The following is a 19,075-nucleotide window of genomic DNA, read 5'->3' on the forward strand; positions in this document are numbered from 1 at the left end:
CCTATCTAGAGGAGGGTTTAGGGGGCCTATCTAGGGAGTGTTTAGGGGCCTATCTAGTGGAGGGTTTAGGGGGCCTATCTAGTGGAGGGAGTAGGGGGCCTATCTAGTGGAGGGTTTAGGGGCCTATCTAGTGGAGGGTTTAGGGGCCTATCTAGTGGAGGGATTAGGGGGCCTATCTAGTGGAGGGTTTAGGGGCCTATCTAGGTGAGGGTTTAGGGGGCCTATCTAGTGGAGGGTTTAGGGGCCTATCTAGTGGAGGGTTTAGGGGGCCTATCTAGTGGAGGGTTTAGGGAGCCTATCTAGTGGAGGGTTTAAGGGGTCTATTCAGTGGTATTCAGAATTGTGGATCGTCTGTGGAGGGATTAGGGGCCTATCTAGGTGGTTTGGGGGCCTATCTAGGTGAGGGTTTGGGGGCCTATCTAGTGGAGGGTTTAGGGGGCCTATCTAGTGGAGGGATTAGGGGGCCTATCTAGGGGAGGGTTTAGGGGACCTATCTAGTGGAGGGTTTAAGGGGTCTATTCAGTGGTATTCAGAATTGTGGATCGTCTGTGGAGGGAGATGTCTTTGTTCCATTCAATCATTGAATATCCGTGAGAGATATGCTTATTTTCAAGGCAACATTACATGCTATCAATAGCAGCGTATAGAAAGACGAAGTATTAGATGCAATTTACAATTTGCTAATGTTGTCTGAAATGATCTTTGGCTATTCTATCCTCTTGGAATGTCTTTTTATCCAGTGATATAATATAATCGCAGACCGTCCTGAAGGTTTGGCTTTTGGAACTGTAATCCTTCACAAGCTGTCTGGATCTGAGACTGAGATGTCTCTCTCTCTCTGGCCTGACATAATCATTTTCATCGGAGCTTGATGCCTCCCAAATAGCGCCCTATTCCCTACAGAATACACTACACGATATACATAATATATACAGTAGCAAGAAAAAGCATGTGAAGCCTTTGGGAATGACCTGGATTTCAGCATCGTCACGACATTTGATCTGATCTTCATCCAGATCACAACAACAGACAAACACAGTCTGCTTATTAAACTAACACACAAACAATGAAATGTGTTCATGTTTTTATTGAGCACACCGTGTAAACATTCACAGTACAGGGTGGGAAAAGTATGTGAACCCTTGGATTCAATAACAGGTCGGCTCTCCTTTGGCAGCAATAACCTCAACAAAACGTTTTCTGTAGTTGCGGATCAGACCTACACAACTGTCAGGAGGAATTTACAAAACTGTTTAATTTCAGCTATATTCTGGGGATGTCTGGTGTGAACCGGTCTCTTGAGGTCATGCCACAGCATGTCAATCGAGTTGAGTTCAAGACTCTGACTGGGCCACTGCAGAAGGTATATTTTATTCTGTTGAAGCCAATCTGTTGTTGATTTACTTCTGTGTTTTGGGTCGTTCTCCTGTTGCATCACCCAACTTCTGTTGAGTTTCAGTTGGCGGACTGATAGTCTTACATTCTCCTGCAAAATGTCTTGATAAACTTGGGAATGAATTTTTCTGTTGATGATAGCAAGCTGTCCAGGCCCTGAGGCAGCAAAGCAGCCCCAAACCGCCACTATACTTTACAGTTGGGATGAGGTTTTGATGTTGGTGTGCTGTGCCTTTTTTTCTCCACACATAGTGTTGTGTGTTCCTTCCAAACAACTCAACTTTAGTTTCATCTGTCCACAGAATAATTTGCCAGTAGCGCTGTGGAACATTCAGGTACTCCTTTGTGAACTTCAGACGTGCAGCAATGTTTTTTTGGACAGCAGTGGCTTCTTCCGTGGTGTTCTCCCATGAACACCATTCTTCTTTAGTGTTTTACGTATCGTAGACTCATCAAAAGAGATGTTAGCATGTTCCAGAGATTTCTGTAAGTCTTTAGCTGATATTCTGGGATTCTTCTTAACCTCATTGAACATTCTGCACTGTGCTCTTGCAGTCATCTTTGCAGGGCAGCCACTCCTAGGGAGATTAGCAACAGTGCTGAACTTTCTCCATTTATAGACAATTTGTCTTACCGTGGACTGAGTTTTAGAGATCTCTTTTATAACTCTTTCCAGCTTTACGCAAGGCAACAATTCTTAATCTTGGGTCTTCTGAGATCTCTTTTCTTCAAGGCATGGTTCACATCAGGCGATGCTTCTTGTGAATAGCAAACTCACATTTTGTGAGTTCTTTTTGTCGGGCAAGGCAGCTCTAACCAACATCTACATTCTCGTCTCATTGATTGGACTCCAGGTTAGCTGACTCCTGACTCCAATTATCTTTTGGAGAAGTCATTAGCCTAGGGGTTCACGTACTGTTTCCCAACCTACACTGTGAAAGTTTAAATGATGTATTCAATATAGACAAGAAAAATACAATAATTTGTGTGTTATTAGTTTAAGCACAGTGTGTTTGTCTATTGTTGTGACTTAGATGAAGATCAGATCAAATGTTATGACCAATTTATCCAGAAATCCAGGTTCCAAAGGGTTCATAAACTTTTTCTTGCCACTGTGTTTACACTACATGACCAAAAGTATGTGGACACCTGCTCGTCGAACATCTCATTCCAAAACCATGGGCATTAATATGGAGTTGGTTCCTCCCTTTACTGCTATAACAGCCTCCACTCTTCTGGGAAGGCTTTCCACTAGATGTTGAACGTTGCTGCAGGGACTTGCTTCCAATCAGCCACAAGAGCATTAGTGAGGTCGGGCACTGATGTTGGCCGTGTAGGCCTGGCTCGCAATCGGCGTTCCAATTCATCCCAAAGGTGATCGATGGGGTTGAGGTCAGGGCTCTGTGCAAGCCAGTTAAGTTCTTCCACAGCAATCTTGACAAACCATTTCTGTATGAACCTCGCTTTGTGCACACGGGCATTGTCATGCTGAGACAGGAAAGGGTCTTTATCAAACTGTTACCACAAAGTTGGAAGCACATAATCATAGAATGTGTTGTATGCTGTAGTGTTAATATTTCCCCTCACTGGAACTAAGGGGCCCGAACCATAAACAACAGCCCCAGACCATTATTCCTCCTCCACCAAACTTTACAGTTGGGACTATGCATTGGGGCAGGTAGCGTTCTCCTAGCATATACCAAACCCGGATTTGTCCGTCGGACTGCCAGATGGTGAAGCATGATGAATCACTCCAGAGAACACATTTCCACTGCTCCAAAGTACAACGGCGGTGTCTTTACACCCCTCCAGCCGACGCTTGGCGTTGCGCATGGTGATCTTAGGCTTGTGTGCGGCTGCTCGACCATGGAAACTCATTTCATGAAGCTCCCAATGAACAGTTATTGTGCTGCCGTTGCTTCCAGAGGCAGTTTGGAACTCAGTAGTGAGATTTGCGACAGAGGACAGATGATTTGTATGTGCTTCAGCACTCAGCAGTCCCGTTCTGTGAGCTTGTGTGGTCTACCACTTCGTGGCTGAGCCGTTTTTGCTCCTAGATGTGTCCACTTCACAATAACAGCACTTACAGTTGACCAGGGCAGCTCTAGCAGGGCAGAAATTTGACGAACTGACTTTTGAAAGGTGGCATCGGTGCCACGTTGAAAGTCACTGAGCTCTTCAGTACGGGCCATTCTACTGTTAATGTTTGTCTATGGAGATTGCATGGTGGTGTGCTCGGTTTTATTCACCTGTTAACAATGGGTTTGTCTGAAACAGCCGAATCCACTAATTTGAAGGGGTATTCACATACAGTACATTTTTATATATAGTGTATATGTCATTTGGGCTCTGGTTAATAGTAGTGCACTATAAAGGGTGCCATTTGGGCTCTGGTTAATAGTAGTGCACTATAAAGGGTGTCATTTGGGCTCTGGTTAATAGTAGTGCACTATAAAGGGTGCCATTTGGGCTCTGGTTAATAGTAGTGCACTATAAAGGGTGTCATTTGGGCTCTGGTTAATAGTAGTGCACTATAAAGGGTGTCATTTGGGCTCTGGTTAATAGTAGTGCACTATAAAGGGTGTCATTTGGGCTCTGGTTAATAGTAGTGCACTATAAAGGGTGTCATTTGGGCTCTGGTTAATAGTAGTGCACTATAAAGGGTGTCATTTGGGCTCTGGTTAATAGTAGTGCACTATAAAGGGTGTCATTTGGGCTCTGGTTAATAGTAGTGCACTATAAAGGGTGCCATTTGGGCTCTGGTTAATAGTAGTGCACTATAAAGGGTGCCATTTGGGCTCTGGTTAATAGTAGTGCACTATAAAGGGTGCCATTTGGGCTCTGGTTTATAGTAGTGCACTATAAAGGGTGCCATTTGGGCTCTGGTTAATAGTAGTGCACTATAAAGGGTGCCATTTGGGCTCTGGTTAATAGTAGTGCACTATAAAGGGTGTAATTTGGGCTCTGGTTAATAGTAGTACACTATAAAGGGTGCCATTTGGGCTCTGGTTAATAGTAGTGCACTATAAAGGGTGCCATTTGGGCTCTGGTTAATAGTAGTGCACTATAAAGGGTGCCATTTGGGCTCTGGTTAATAGTAGTGCACTATAAAGGGTGCGATTTGGGCTCTGGTTAATAGTAGTGCACTATAAAGGGTGCCATTTGGGCTCTGGTTAATAGTAGTGCACTATAAAGGGTGTAATTTGGGCTCTGGTTAATAGTAGTGCACTATAAAGGGTGCCATTTGGGCTCTGGTTAATAGTAGTGCACTATAAAGGGTGCCATTTGGGCTCTGGTTAATAATAACAGAGAATAACAGAAGTTAGTTTAATCTGGACGTGGTGAATGGGAGAATAACAGAAGTTAGTTTAATCTGGACGTGGTGAATGGGAGAATAACAGAAATGAGTTTAATCTGGACGTGGTGAATGGGAGAATAACAGAAATTAGTTTAATCTGTACGTGGTGAATGGGAGAATAACAGAAGTTAGTTTAATCTGGACGTGGTGAATGGGAGAATAACAGAAGTTAGTTTAATCTGGACGTGGTGAATGGGAGAATAACAGAAGTTAGTTTAATCTGGACGTGGTGAATGGGAGAATAACAGAAGTTAGTTTAATCTGGACGTGGTGAATGGGAGAATAACAGAAGTTAGTTTAATCTGGATGTGGTGAATGGTAGAATAACAGAAGTTAGTTTAATCTGGACGTGGTGAATGGGAGAATAACAGAAGTTAGTTTAATCTGGACGTGGTGAATGGGAGAATAACAGAAGTTAGTTTAATCTGGATGTGGTGAATGGTTTGAAAAACAGAGGCATTGGTTGTGAAGTAAATTTTTCTCCCTGTGAAAGAACACAATAACGTTGAGATAATGGCTACTGGCGTTAGACGTGACAGCGTTGTAGCACTGTGATCGTGTGATGCGTGTGTGAGGCCGTTATTCTATCTACTTTAGCAGAAACAGAACCATAGGGAAATGTTGCCTGGAACTGGTAGACTTGTAGCCCAGTGTGTCTTTGTATTATTGGACAATAGAATATATATTTTCAGTGTATCTCAGAGAGAGAACACACCATCACATTGTTGTAGCCTATGTATAGCCTGTTCCGTCCTCTGACACTGTTGCCAACCATTTTCAATGCATTGTAAATTCTCTCTTCTATGCTTGTCTTAGCAGAAACATTAAGGCTGATACACTATGGGTGGATGATGTGTTAAGGGAATTAAAGTATTGTAGCCCAGTGTTCCCCTGGCGTGGGCTAGCCAGTAGAGGTGAGATGTTTGTAGCCTGAAGCCTCTGTCTTTTGGTATTGTTGCCAACATGTTCCATGCATGTGCACATCTCATCTTTTCTGTCTGTTACAGAAACATTACGGCTGATACACTATGGGTGGATGATGTGTTAAGGGAAGTAAAGTATTGTAGCCCAGTGTGCCCCTGGCGTGGGCTAGCCAGTAGAGGTGAGATGTTTGTAGCCTGAAGCCTCTGTCTTTTGGTATTGTTGCCAACATGTTCCATGCATGTGCACATCTCATCTTTTCTGTCTGTTACAGAAACATTACGGCTGATACACTATGGGTGGATGATGTGTTAAGGGAATTAAAGTATTGTAGCCCAGTGTGCCCCTGGCGTGGGCTAGCCAGTAGAGGTGAGATGTTTGTAGCCTGAAGCCTCTGTCTTTTGGTATTGTTGCCAACATGTTCCATGCATGTGCACATCTCATCTTTTCTGTCTGTTACAGAAACATTACGGCTGATATTCCGCAGCTGAATGTTGCAGCGTTGTATCACTCTGTGATCCTACATTAGTGTTTCCACCTCCACATAAATGTATGAATCCTCTAGTCTCGGTCTTCTTAGTAGAATGGTTCACGGCTGCCGTAGCATGCCATAGGTGAATGTTTTAGGGTTAGGGGTTAGGGTTAGGGTTTAGGGTTTAGGGGTTAGGGTTAGGGGTTAGGGTTAGGGGTTAGGGTTAGGTGTTAGGGTTAGGGGTTAGGAGTTAGGGGTTAGGGTTGGGGTTAGGGTTAGGGTTAGGGGTTAGGGTTATGGGTTAGGGTTGGGGTTAGGGTTAGGGGTTAGGGTTAGGGGGAATGTTTAGGGAGCTGTATTTTCTCTTTCTCCTCACCATCCTCTCCCCCTTTATCCTTTTAGTAGACTAGACACTGAGATTCCTTTATCCTTTTACTAGACTAGACACTGAGATTCCTTTGTCCTTTTACTAGACTAGACACTGAGATTCCTTTGTCCTTTTAGTAGACTAGACACTGAGATTCCTTTATCCTTTTACTAGACTAGACACTGAGATTCCTTTATCCTTTTACTAGACTAGACACTGAGATTCCTTTATCCTTTTACTAGACTAGACACTGAGATTCCTTTATCCTTTTACTAGACTAGACACTGAGATTCCTTTATCCTTTTAGTAGACTAGACACTGAGGTTCCTTTATCCTTTTACTAGACTAGACACTGAGATTCCTTTTCTTTATTTTTCCTGATGTTGCTCTTTACTTTCTGGAGGACACAGTTTTTAAATTAGTAGAATGCCTGGTGGAAGCAGGTATGAGAGAGGAGAGAATTCTGGCATTTTATTGCAAATATGCAGAGGGAGTCGAATAGAGAACACACAGAAGGCTGTTGTATAAACACCTGTCTCTGGATTACATCTTCAAACTAAGGGCAACCGTGGCAGAGAGGGAGAAGTGTTGATCCATGTATACGGGTAGAAAAATCGAGCTAGCAACATTTTCAGATATTATACATTTCAAATTTAGTCAGAACTACATTTTTATTGGAAGTTAAAGCTTACTATTAGCTGAAGCTTTCACTTCCAATGAAAATGACATTCTGACAAAATGAGAAATCTGAAAATGTTGCTAGCTTGATTTTTCTACCTGTATACATGGACAAACACTTCACCCTCTCTGTCACTGACATCAGCTTGGTGGCTCGCTAGCTAACATTACGTGTATGGATCTGTGTAGTTATATTATTAGATTATTTGTATCTCGGAGCCATTTGCATTGATAGTCATAGCCTGATGTTAGCTAGCTAGCTACCGTTGAACCTGGTTGGTTAGCTACCTGCAGATTCATGCAGGATAGTAACGTCATGAGTTGGGATTATGGTTCATTGTTTAGTTAACTGCACAAAAGTCAAATTAGGATATAACGTTAGGACAACAAGACGGTGACCAGATTCTAAAATACTCCAGTAGAATATTTAGCTTGTTTTTAATCACATTCACAACCGTAAGCTATTTTCAGTAATTAGCTTTTCACTAACTTATAAGGAATGATCTTGTTGTGAGTTTATTTTTCCTGTAATAATGAATACAAATTACCTAAAGTTAACACGTTGTCAGCTATATGCTGATGTCATACATGTGAAAGCTGAAGAGGGTGGTAACGATGCTGAATGGGTGGGTCTAAGGCTGAAGAGGGTGGTAACGATGCTGAATGGGTGGGTCTAAGGCTGAAGAGGGTGGTAACGACGCTGAATGGGTGGGTCTAAGGCTGAAGAGGGTGGTAACGATGCTGAATGGGTGTGGTCTAAGGCTGGTGGTAACGATGCTGAATGGGTGGGTCTAAGGCTGAAGAGGGTGGTAACGATGCTGAATGGGTGGGTCTAAGGCTGAAGAGGGTGGTAACGATGCTGAATGGGTGGGTCTAAGGCTGAAGAGGGTGGTAACGACGCTGAATGGGTGGGTCTAAGGCTGAAGAGGGTGGTAACGATGCTGAATGGGTGGGTCTAAGGCTGAAGAGGGTGGTAACGAGGGTGGTAACGATGCTGAATGGGTGGGTCTAAGGCTGAAGAGGGTGGTAACGATGCTGAATGGGTGGGTCTAAGGCTGAAGAGGGTGGAAGATGGGTGTGGGTGGTAACGATGCTGAATGGGTGGGTCTAAGGCTGAAGAGGGTGGTAACGGCGCTGAATGGGTGGGTCTAAGGCTGAAGAGGGTGGTAACGATGCTGAATGGGTGTGGTCTAAGGCTGAAGAGGGTGGTAACGATGCTGAATGGGTGTGGTCTAAGGCTGAAGAGGGTGGTAACGATGCTGAATGGGTGTGGTCTAAGGCTGAAGAGGGTGGTAACGATGCTGAATGGGTGGGTCTAAGGCTGAAGAGGGTGGTAACGACGCTGAATGGGTGGGTCTAAGGCTGAAGAGGGTGGTAACGATGCTGAATGGGTGGGTCTAAGGCTGAAGAGGGTGGTAACGACGCTGAATGGGTGGGTCTAAGGCTGAAGAGGGTGGTAATGCTGAATGGGTGTGGTCTAAGGCTGAATGATGGAATGGGTCTAAGGCTGAAGAGGGTGGTAACGACGCTGAATGGGTGGGTCTAAGGCTGAAGAGGGTGGTAACGAAGCTGAATGGGTGGGTCTAAGGCTGAAGAGGGTGGTAACGATGCTGAATGGGTGGGTCTAAGGCTGAAGAGGGTGGTAACGATGCTGAATGGGTGGGTCTAAGGCTGAATGGGTGGGTCTAAGGCTGGAGGGTGGTAACGATGCTGAATGGGTGGGTCTAAGGCTGAAGAGGGTGGTAACGATGCTGAATGGGTGTGGTCTAAGGCTGAAGATGGGTGGGTGGCTGAAACGATGCTGAATGGGTGTGGTCTAAGGCTGAAGAGGGTGGTAACGATGCTGAATGGGTGGGTCTAAGGCTGAATGGGAATGTGGTCTAAGGCTGAAGAGGGTGATGTGAATGGGATGCTGAATGGGATGCTGAATGGGTGTGGTCTAAGGCTGAAGAGGGTGGTAACGATGCTGAATGGGTGTGGTCTAAGGCTGAAGAGGGTGGTAACGATGCTGAATGGGTGTGGTCTAAGGCTGAAGAGGGTGGTAACGATGCTGAATGGGTGTGGTCTAAGGCTGAAGAGGGTGGTAACGATGCTGAATGGGTGTGGTCTAAGGCTGAAGAGGGTGGTAACGATGCTGAATGGGTGTGGTCTAAGGCTGAAGAGGGTGGTAATGCTGATGCTGAATGGGTGTGGTCTAAGGCTGAAGAGGGTGGTAACGATGCTGAATGGGTGTGGTCTAAGGCTGAAGAGGGTGGTAACGATGCTGAATGGGTGTGGTCTAAGGCTGAAGAGGGTGGTAACGATGCTGAATGGGTGTGGTCTAAGGCTGAAGAGGGTGGTAACGATGCTGAATGGGTGTGGTCTAAGGCTGAAGAGAGGGTGGTAACGATGCTGAATGGGTGTGGTCTGAAGGCTGAATGGGTGTGGTCTAAGGCTGAAGAGGGTGGGATGCTGAATGGGTGGGTCTAAGGCTGAAGGGTGGTAACAATGCTGAATGGGTGTGGTCTAAGGCTGAAGAGGGTGGTAACGATGCTGAATGGGTGTGGTCTAAGGCTGAAGAGGGTGGTAACGATGCTGAATGGGTGTGGTCTAAGGCTGAAGAGGGTGGTAAACAATGCTGAATGGGTGTGGTCTAAGGCTGAAGAGGGTGGTAACGATGCTGAATGGGTGTGGTCTAAGGCTGAAGAGGGTGGTAACGATGCTGAATGGGTGTGGTCTAAGGCTGAAGAGGGTGGTAACGATGCTGAATGGGTGGGTCTAAGGCTGAAGAGGGTGGTAACGATGCTGAATGGGTGTGGTCTAAGGCTGAAGAGGGTGGTAACGATGCTGAATGGGTGTGGTCTAAGGCTGAAGAGGGTGGTAACGATGCTGAATGGGTGTGGTCTAAGGCTGAAGAGGGTGGTAACGATGCTGAATGGGTGGGTCTAAGGCTGAAGAGGGTGGTAACGATGCTGAATGGGTGTAGACAAAAAGGAGCTCTTCACTAGATACCAAAACATTCAAATGTGGAGTTTCTAGTTGATCAACTTTAAAAGCAGAATTACTTTCCCATTGTTCCTCAACTGTAGTGTATGATACATCATTTCCTAGCTCAGAGTCTGTACTTTTATCCAATGTCAAAAACACAATTTCAAACGAATCGAGCTGGTCGGTCACATATCCTGAGAGAGGAGTGGGAGAGACAGGGAGAGAAGGAAAGAGAGCGAGATGTGAATTAGGAGGGGGGAAAATTGGGTGGCGTAGTCGGCATCAAAGTACTCTGAAACATTTCTAAGTTGGTTGTCGTTTAGATAGCATTTCATCCACTATAGGTGATTATAGGTAGTATTATTCAGGCTTGTGGTTGGACTATAACAAGAAGCCTTAGATAATGAGAATAGAGTCATTGTCCTGTCACTCCTTCCTCTCCCTCCTCTCCCACCATCCTGTCTCTCCCTCCTCTTCCTCCCCCTGTTCTTTACTCCTCTCCCTCCTGTCCCTCCCTCCCTCCCTCCTCTCCCACCCTCCTGTCTCTCCCTCCTCTTCCTCCCCCTGTTCTTTACTCCTCTCCCTCCTGTCCCCCCCCTCCTCTCCCTCCTCTCCCACCCTCCTGTCTCTCCCTCCTCTTCCTCCCCCTGTTCTTTACTCCTCCCCCTCCTATCTCTTCCTCCCTCCCACTTCTCCCTCTTCTCCCTCTGCCCTCCCATAGTGTTCAGCCTGCAACTGTGATTATCTGCTGTCTGTCTGTGGCACAAACCTATCCTGATCCTGTTAGACAAGACCACCCTGTTCGTGTTAGACAAGACCATCCTGCTCCTGTTAGGCAAGGCCATCCTGTTCCTGTTAGACAAGACCACCCTGTTCCTGTTAGACAAGACCATCCTGTTCCTGTTCCTGTTAGACTAGGCCATCCTGTTCCTGTTAGACTAGGCCATCCTGCTCCTATTAGACAAGACCATCCTATTCCTGTTAGACAAGACCATCCTGTTCCTGTTAGACAAGACCATCCTGTTCCTGTTAGACAAGACCATCCTGTTCCTGTTAGACAAGACCATCCTGTTCCTGTTAGACAAGGCCATCCTGTTCCTGTTCCTGTTAGACAAGACCATCCTGTTCCTGTTAGACAAGGCCATCCTGTTCCTGTTAGACAAGGCCATCCTGTTCCTGTTCCTGTTAGACAAGGCCATCCTGTTCCTGTTAGACTAGGCCATCCTGTTCCTGTTAGACAAGACCATCCTGTTCCTGTTCCTGTTAGACAAGGCCATCCTATTCCTGTTAGACAAGGCCATCCTGTTCCTGTTCCTGTTAGACAAGGCCATCCTATTCCTGTTCCTGTTAGACAAGGCCATCCTGTTCCTATTCCTGTTCCTGTTAGACTAGGCCGTCCTGTTCCTGTTCCTGTTAGACAAGGCCATCCTGTTCCTGTTCCTGTTAGACAAGGCCATCGTGTTCCTGTTAGACAAGGCCATCCTGCTCCTATTAGACAAGGGGTTTGTCTAGACACCAATCACGTGTTCCCAAATGGCACGGTATTCCTCATATAGTCCACTTATGTTGCCCTGGTCAAAAGTAGTGCTCTGTGTCTGCATTCTCTTGTTTATTAGACTGGTAGTGTGTGGTGTGTTACAGACTGGCAGTATGTGGTGTGTGAGACTGGCAGTGTGTGGTGTGTGAGACTGGCAGTGTGTGGTGTGTGAGACTGGCAGTGTGTGGTGTGTTACAGACTGGCAGTGTGTGGTGTGTGAGACTGGCAGTATGTGGTGTGTGAGACTGGCAGTGTGTGGTGTGTGAGACTGGCAGTGTGGGTTTGTGTGAGACCAATGTGTTCCCAAATACAGACTGGCAGTATGTGGTGTGTTACAGACTGGCAGTATAGACTGGCAGTGTGTGGTGTTGCCCTGGTTCAGAAGTAGTGCTCTGTGTCTGCATTCTCAGTTGTTTGTTACAGACTGCAGTATGTGGTGTGTGACTGTGGTGTGTTGAGACTGGCAGTGTGTGGTGTGTGAGACTGGCAGTGTGTGGTGTGTGAGACTGGCAGTGTGTGGTGTGTGAGACTGGCAGTGTGTGGTGTGTGAGACTGGCAGTGTGTGGTGTGTTACAGACTGGCAGTATGTGGTGTGTGAGACTGGCAGTGTGTGGTGTGTTACAGACTGGCAGTATGTGGTGTGTGAGACTGGCAGTATGTGGTGTGTGAGACTGGCAGTGTGTGGTGTGTTACAGACTGGCAGTATGTGGTGTGTGAGACTGGCAGTGTGTGGTGTGTGAGACTGGCAGTGTGTGGTGTGTTACAGACTGGCAGTGTGTGGTGTGTGAGACTGGCAGTGTGTGTTTCTGCCTTTCTCTTTTGAGAGTCACATGTGGATGGCGATCACTAAAGCTTGCTTTGCAGTGGGTGGGGGGGTCCGTCGTTGGTGCGCTTCCGGGGGCATGGGGTGGGGGTGTGTGGGGGGGTCCTTCCTGTTCCCTTTGCTTATCCTTCCCTGTCTTCCTTCCTTCCTTCCTTCCTTCCCAAAACAGAGCACCTGCACACTAAGCACACTCCCTCCTCCTCCTCCCACCTGAGCACTGACACACCCCTTCCATCTGTCTTTTCCTACCCAGAATTCCCTAACAACCCGCCACCTGGGGGCCGTGAGATCCCGCAGGAGCAGCACAATGCGGGTGCCGTCATCGGGGGCGCCGTGGGCGGGGTCGTCCTGTTAGCGGCGGCCGCCACCCTGCTCTTTGTGTTCCTGCGCCGCCGCCAGCGCACCTTCAAGGGCGACTACAGCACCAAGAAACAGGTGTTTGGGAACGGCTACAGCAAGGCCGGGGGCCTGCCAGCCCACCCTCCCATCCCCAACAACCTGCAGTACCCAGACGACTCAGATGACGAGAAGAAGCCTACCCAGATCGCTGTGACCGGAGGGTTCGAGGCGAGCGAGCGTGATTTTGACGGAGACGCGGAGGACTTGAAGAGGCCCTATTTCACAGTGGACGAAGGAGAGAGTCAAGATTATGATGAACGGACTCTCGCTTTCCAGTACAACCCCGGGCCGGAGATAGCCGATGATATGGTGTCCCAAACCGATGGCTCTGTCATTTCAAAGAAAGAGTGGTATGTGTAGGGGCAACAAGCAACCAAACCAAACCAACCAAGCTCCCGTCTCACCCTCCTACCATCGCACTAGCACCACCACTACCATCACTACTACCACCACACCACCACCCCTACCACCACCACTACTACCCCCACTATTACCACCACACCACCCCTACCACCACCACCCCTACCATCACTACTACCACCACACCACCACCCCTACTTCCACCACTACCACCCCTACTTCCACCACCACCACTACCACCCCTACTTCCACCACCACCCCTACTTCCACCACTACCACCCCTACTTCCACCACCACCACTACCACCACTACTACCACCACACCACCACTACCACTACCACCACACCACACACTACCACCACTACCACTACTACCACCACCACCACTACTACCACCACTACCACCACCACCCCTAATTCCACTACTACCACCCCTACTTCCACCACCACCACTACCATCACTACCACCAATAATACCACCACCACTACCACCACACCACCACTAATACTACTACTACCACCACCCCTACCACCACCACTATCACCCCCACCACTACCGCTACCACCACTACTGCTACCACCACCACTACTACCACTACTACCGCCACTACCGCTACCACCACTACTACCACCACCACCACCACTACTACCACTATTACCCCCACCACCACTACCACCACTACTACCACCACCACCACCACTACTACCACCACTACCACTACTATCACCACCACCACCACTACTACCACCACTACCACCACCACCACTACTATCACCACCACCACCACTACTACCACTATTACCCCCACCACCACTACCACCACTACTACCACCACAACCACCACCACTACTACTACCACCAATACTACCGCCACTACCACCACCACCACTACCACCACCACCACTACTACCACTATTACCCCCACCACCACTACCACCACTACTACCACCACAACCACCACCACTACTACTACCACCAATACTACCACCCCTACAACCACCACCACTACTGCCACTTATACCACCACCACTACCACCACCACTACTACCACCACCACCACCACTACTACCACCACCACCTCACCCCATCCCTCCCTCCACCTCATCCCTCAGCAGTTCTGTGTAGTACCACCCCAACCCCCAGCCCATCACCACTACTACCACTACCCAACCCCAACCCCCCAGCCCATCACCACTACTACCACCCCAACCCCCCAGCCCATCACCACCCAGTGAGCTAAATCCGCTTTAGAAAATGCAACATCAAGTCCTAAAGAGCTCATCATCAACATGTCAAAGATGACATTACATTGAAATTCCATGAGATGAAACTGCAGATAATCCAAAACACGGTTTGTCATTGGACTCATGCCTAACCAACATTGACTACCATTGGACTCATGCCTAACCAACATTGACTACCATTGGACTCATGCCCAACCACCATTGACTACCATTGGACTCATGCCCAACCACCATTGACTTCCATTGGACTCATGCCCAACCACCATTGACTTCCATTGGACTCATGTTCAACCACCATTGACTACCATTGGACTCATGTCCAACCCCCATTGACTACCATTGGCCTCATGCCCAACCACCATTGACTACCATTGGACTCATGTCCAACCACCATTGACTACCATTGGACTCATGCCCAACCACCATTGACTACCATTGGAGTCATGTCCAACCACCATTGACTACCATTGGACTCATGTTCAACCACCATTGACTACCATTGGACTCATGTCCAACCCCCATTGACTACCATTGGACTCATGTCCAACCCCCATTGACTACCATTGGCCTCATGCCCAACCACCATTGACTACCATTGGACTCATGCCCAACCACCATTGACTACCATTGGACTCATGTTCAACCACCATTGACTACCATTGGACTCATGCCCAACCACCATTGACTACCATTGGAGTCATGTCCAACCACCATTGACTACCATTGGACTCATGCCCAACCCCCATTGACTACCATTGGACTCATGTCCAACCACCATTGACTTCCATTGGACTCATGCCCAACCACCATTGACTTCCATTGGACTCATGTCCAACCACCATTGACTACCATTGGACTCATGTCCAACCCCCATTGACTACCATTGGACTCATGTCCAACCCCCATTGACTTTTGAAGGCCAGACAGAAAGAGTGATCTGGTCGCTTGGAAAATACAGGTGGATTATTGTTGTGTGTTTTTCCATGATATTCTAAATGTATTACATGTATAGAGACTTGGGAGAGATGAGGTATTTGCTGAGCACATTGTGAAAGTCCAACACTGGATGTATGATACATTTTTTTTTATTATTATTCTCATCACCATTGCCTTTTCTGCATTTAAAAAAAAAAATATATATAACTTGTTTTTGTATGTTATGGGGTTAACTAGGGGTCAAAGGTTGTCTAGGGGGTAACATGTAAATCTATAGATGGAGTTGTACAGATGGTCTCTTATTCAGTATGACCAGCAACACTAGTAAAGGCTGGTTCCGCCCATGTATTACAACAGAACACACCATACTACAGAGTATAGTAGTAGGGGAGACTGGGGTAAGCTGAGACATTTTTGGTGCATTCAGCATCATTCCGTCAAGGGAAATAAATGATTATTTCTAACGAAGATATCTACATATATTTCAGGAGGTTTTGTATCCTCTGTTAATAAGTGGTTTCTCGGCACTACTTACTCCAGGTATGAGATAAGGTGAGCCGCCTTTCAAATGTCTGTACCGAAAACCAATACTTTTTCTACCATGTCTATCTTTATTTCCCAAACACAATTAAGCAAAATCACAACGGTATTTTAATCATTTTAAGCTTCTTTTAAACTAGGCCAGGCCCTGTTGTTACCTCATATGCCTTGCATTAGGCCTGGTGAGAAAGCACTTCAATTAGCTCTTACTTGCTATTGGCTCAACCATTGGCTCAAAGTACCCCAAGGCAAACATGTTGACTTTATTAGCCCATACAGCTACAAGGATGTACTTCCATGCCAGGTTTATAACCTCACATTGAAGCTTATAGAGACCAGAACTGATGTATAAAACAATCTTGAAAAATATCTACTTTAATTTAGATACAAGCATCATGAAACCTCTTAACACAATAAATGTATTTAGTCTTGGTGAATACCAGTGTTTTGGGACTCGCTAACCACTCGCTAACTTGCTAACCACTTTATCCATGTGGTTTCTTCCTTCACGGTCTCCATGAGATGATGACCCCCTTCCCAAATATTTGGTCAAATTATTCATTTTGTGTATTGTTTCTTAGAAACAAGGGGGGGGCGGCTCAACTTTGGCTCAGGTTACCCCATTCTCCCTTGACTGTGTGTTAGAGTATATGATGTATTTTTTTGCCTCCTCCCAGACCTAACTAAAAAAAGACATGTATGTTTTAGCTTCTCTCCAAAGACATGTATGTTTTTTTTATGTAAGAACTCTGTACTCTTCAGGGTATCATGAGGCCTAACTGCACTGAGAGCTCAGGCACATGTCAACGCACCAAGCCATGTGGACATGGCAGTAATACATACAGGCCTAGAGGAGACGGCAGTAGATATAGAAGGAGAATGCGTCGCTACGTGCCCTACATTCAGATGCCGAGTTGTTTTAGTGGCCATTTTAGTTTGGCAGCCATTTTAGCTCCACTGAGAAAGCGGGAGAGAGAAAGAAGGCAGAAAGGCTGCTGTCATGAACCACTTAAGTTGGATCCCACATTCACTTTGTGTGACATCTTCACTTCTTAAAGGGGTGTCCAGTGTTTTCAACAGACAAGACAACAACGGCAAAAATACTTCAATGATGCTCTGAGAAATTTCATTCAATAATCTGTATCTTGAAAGGGTCTACCTGTGTACCTGAACTCTTTACGTAATTAAAATGTGTATTTGGGTTGTTGAGCGATCGTAATCATGTCTTATTTTAGCCACGTTGGATCACTGTGGATATCAACAGAAGGTTCCAGAGTGATGTTGGGCCTGTATGACTGTATGAATTGTCCCTAAGGTACTAGCTACAGTACTTCCCACTCACGCACACCACCTTTAGCAGGAGCCTCCTGGGACAATGAGGACATGAGGACAATGAGGACAATGCTAAACGTGGGTGTGCTTCTCTGCCTTCGGAGAGAACATTTTTAAAAGCAAAGGGAATAGAGAAATATTGTGATAAATATTGTCACATCCGAATTTGTCAAGCTCTGTTTTTTCTTTTTGTTGTTGTTTGTTTTCATTGGGTGATGGTCTTTGTTTCATAGATTAAATTGCAACAGCTCTGTATCGATTCATACTGGAGAAAAAAATATGGTTATTTTTGCCTGACGTGTTGGCAGCTGTAGCTGTAGATGGGCATACAACCATCCTTTAGAGAGCCATTGTATTGGTTGGCTTTTTAAACCCACTATCCTGCTTGCCAGTAGCTGAGGTCCACAGCAGAAACAGTCTTTGTCCTCACAGCTTTGAGGTCCATCACACACAAGCTACAGTACAATATTATGATTGGCAAAAAACAAAGTACGTTGTGGGAATTGTGTCAAAAAAGAGACAGGAGTCAAAGCACAGAGGATACTTACCTGGCTCATTTTAAACTGGGTAAAAAAGATGAAGTGTTGTTGTTATGTGATTTATGTGAGGGTTGGATGTATGGGTGTTGTTTGCAGGGGAGGCTGGTGGGAGGAGGTATTGGAGGACGGGCTTTGTGTTCACAGATCAGAGGAGAAGATGGCTCCTTGCCAGTGTTTGTAGAGAGGTGGGATATGATGTGCTGGCCAGAGGCTGACAGGATTTCATCATTCTGTAGAGACCAATGTTTCATCTCAAAAGCACCCCATCCCATACAATGCAAACTACTAATGAGCAGTGCACTATATAGGGAATAGGGTGCTATTTGGGACGCAAACTAAATATTAGTGTTGCATGTTTCTCTGCAGACCCAGCAACATGATTCTGATTCTGAACCATCACTATAATGTGATTCTGATTCTGAACCACCACTATAATCTGATTCTGAACCACCACTATAATCTGATTCTGAACCACCACTATAATGTGATTCTGAACCACCACTATGTGATTCTGATTCTGAACCACCACTATGTGATTCTGATTCTGAACCACCACTATAATGTGATTCTGAACCACCACTATAATGTGATTCTGAACCACCACTATAATGTGATTCTGATTCTGAACCATCACTATAATGTGATTCTGAACCACCACTATAATGTGATTCTGAACCACCACTATAATGTGATTCTGATTCTGAACCACCACTATAATGTGATTCTGATTCTGAACCACCACTATAATGTGATTCTGAACCACCACTATAATGTGATTCTGATTCTGAACCACCACTATAATGTGATTCTGATTCTGAACCACCACTATAATGTGATTCTGAACCACCACTATAATGTGATTCTGAACCACCACTATAATGTGATTCTGATTCTGAACCACCACTATAATGTGATTCTGATTCTGAACCACCACTATAATGTGATTCTGAACCACCACTATAATGTGATTCTGAACCACCACTATAATGTGATTCTGATTCTGAACCACCACTATAATGTGATTCTGAACCATCACTATAATGTGATTCTGATTCTGAACCACCACTATAATGTGATTCTGAACCACCACTATAATGTGATTCTGATTCTGAACCACCACTATAATGTGATTCTGAACCACCACTATAATGTGATTCTGAACCATCACTATAATGTGATTCTGAACCATCACTATAATGTGATTCTG

At 46.0% G+C, this 19,075-nt stretch overlaps 1 protein-coding gene across 1 annotated transcript in view; it reads left to right on the forward strand.

Annotated features, from left to right (window-relative positions):
• The window catches only part of nectin1b (nectin cell adhesion molecule 1b), an 87,642-nt gene extending 74,271 nt beyond the window's left edge, over positions 1–13,371 (forward strand). The window contains exon 5 of the mRNA XM_065000649.1: positions 12,772–13,371. Coding sequence (XP_064856721.1) covers positions 12,772–13,277 — 506 coding nt within the window. The 3' untranslated portion in view covers positions 13,278–13,371. The remainder of the gene's footprint in view (positions 1–12,771) is intronic.
• The last annotated feature ends 5,704 nt before the right edge of the window (positions 13,372–19,075 follow it).

Source organism: Oncorhynchus nerka, linkage group LG14 (assembly GCF_034236695.1).
Source record: "Oncorhynchus nerka isolate Pitt River linkage group LG14, Oner_Uvic_2.0, whole genome shotgun sequence".
NCBI lineage: Eukaryota > Metazoa > Chordata > Actinopteri > Salmoniformes > Salmonidae > Oncorhynchus > Oncorhynchus nerka.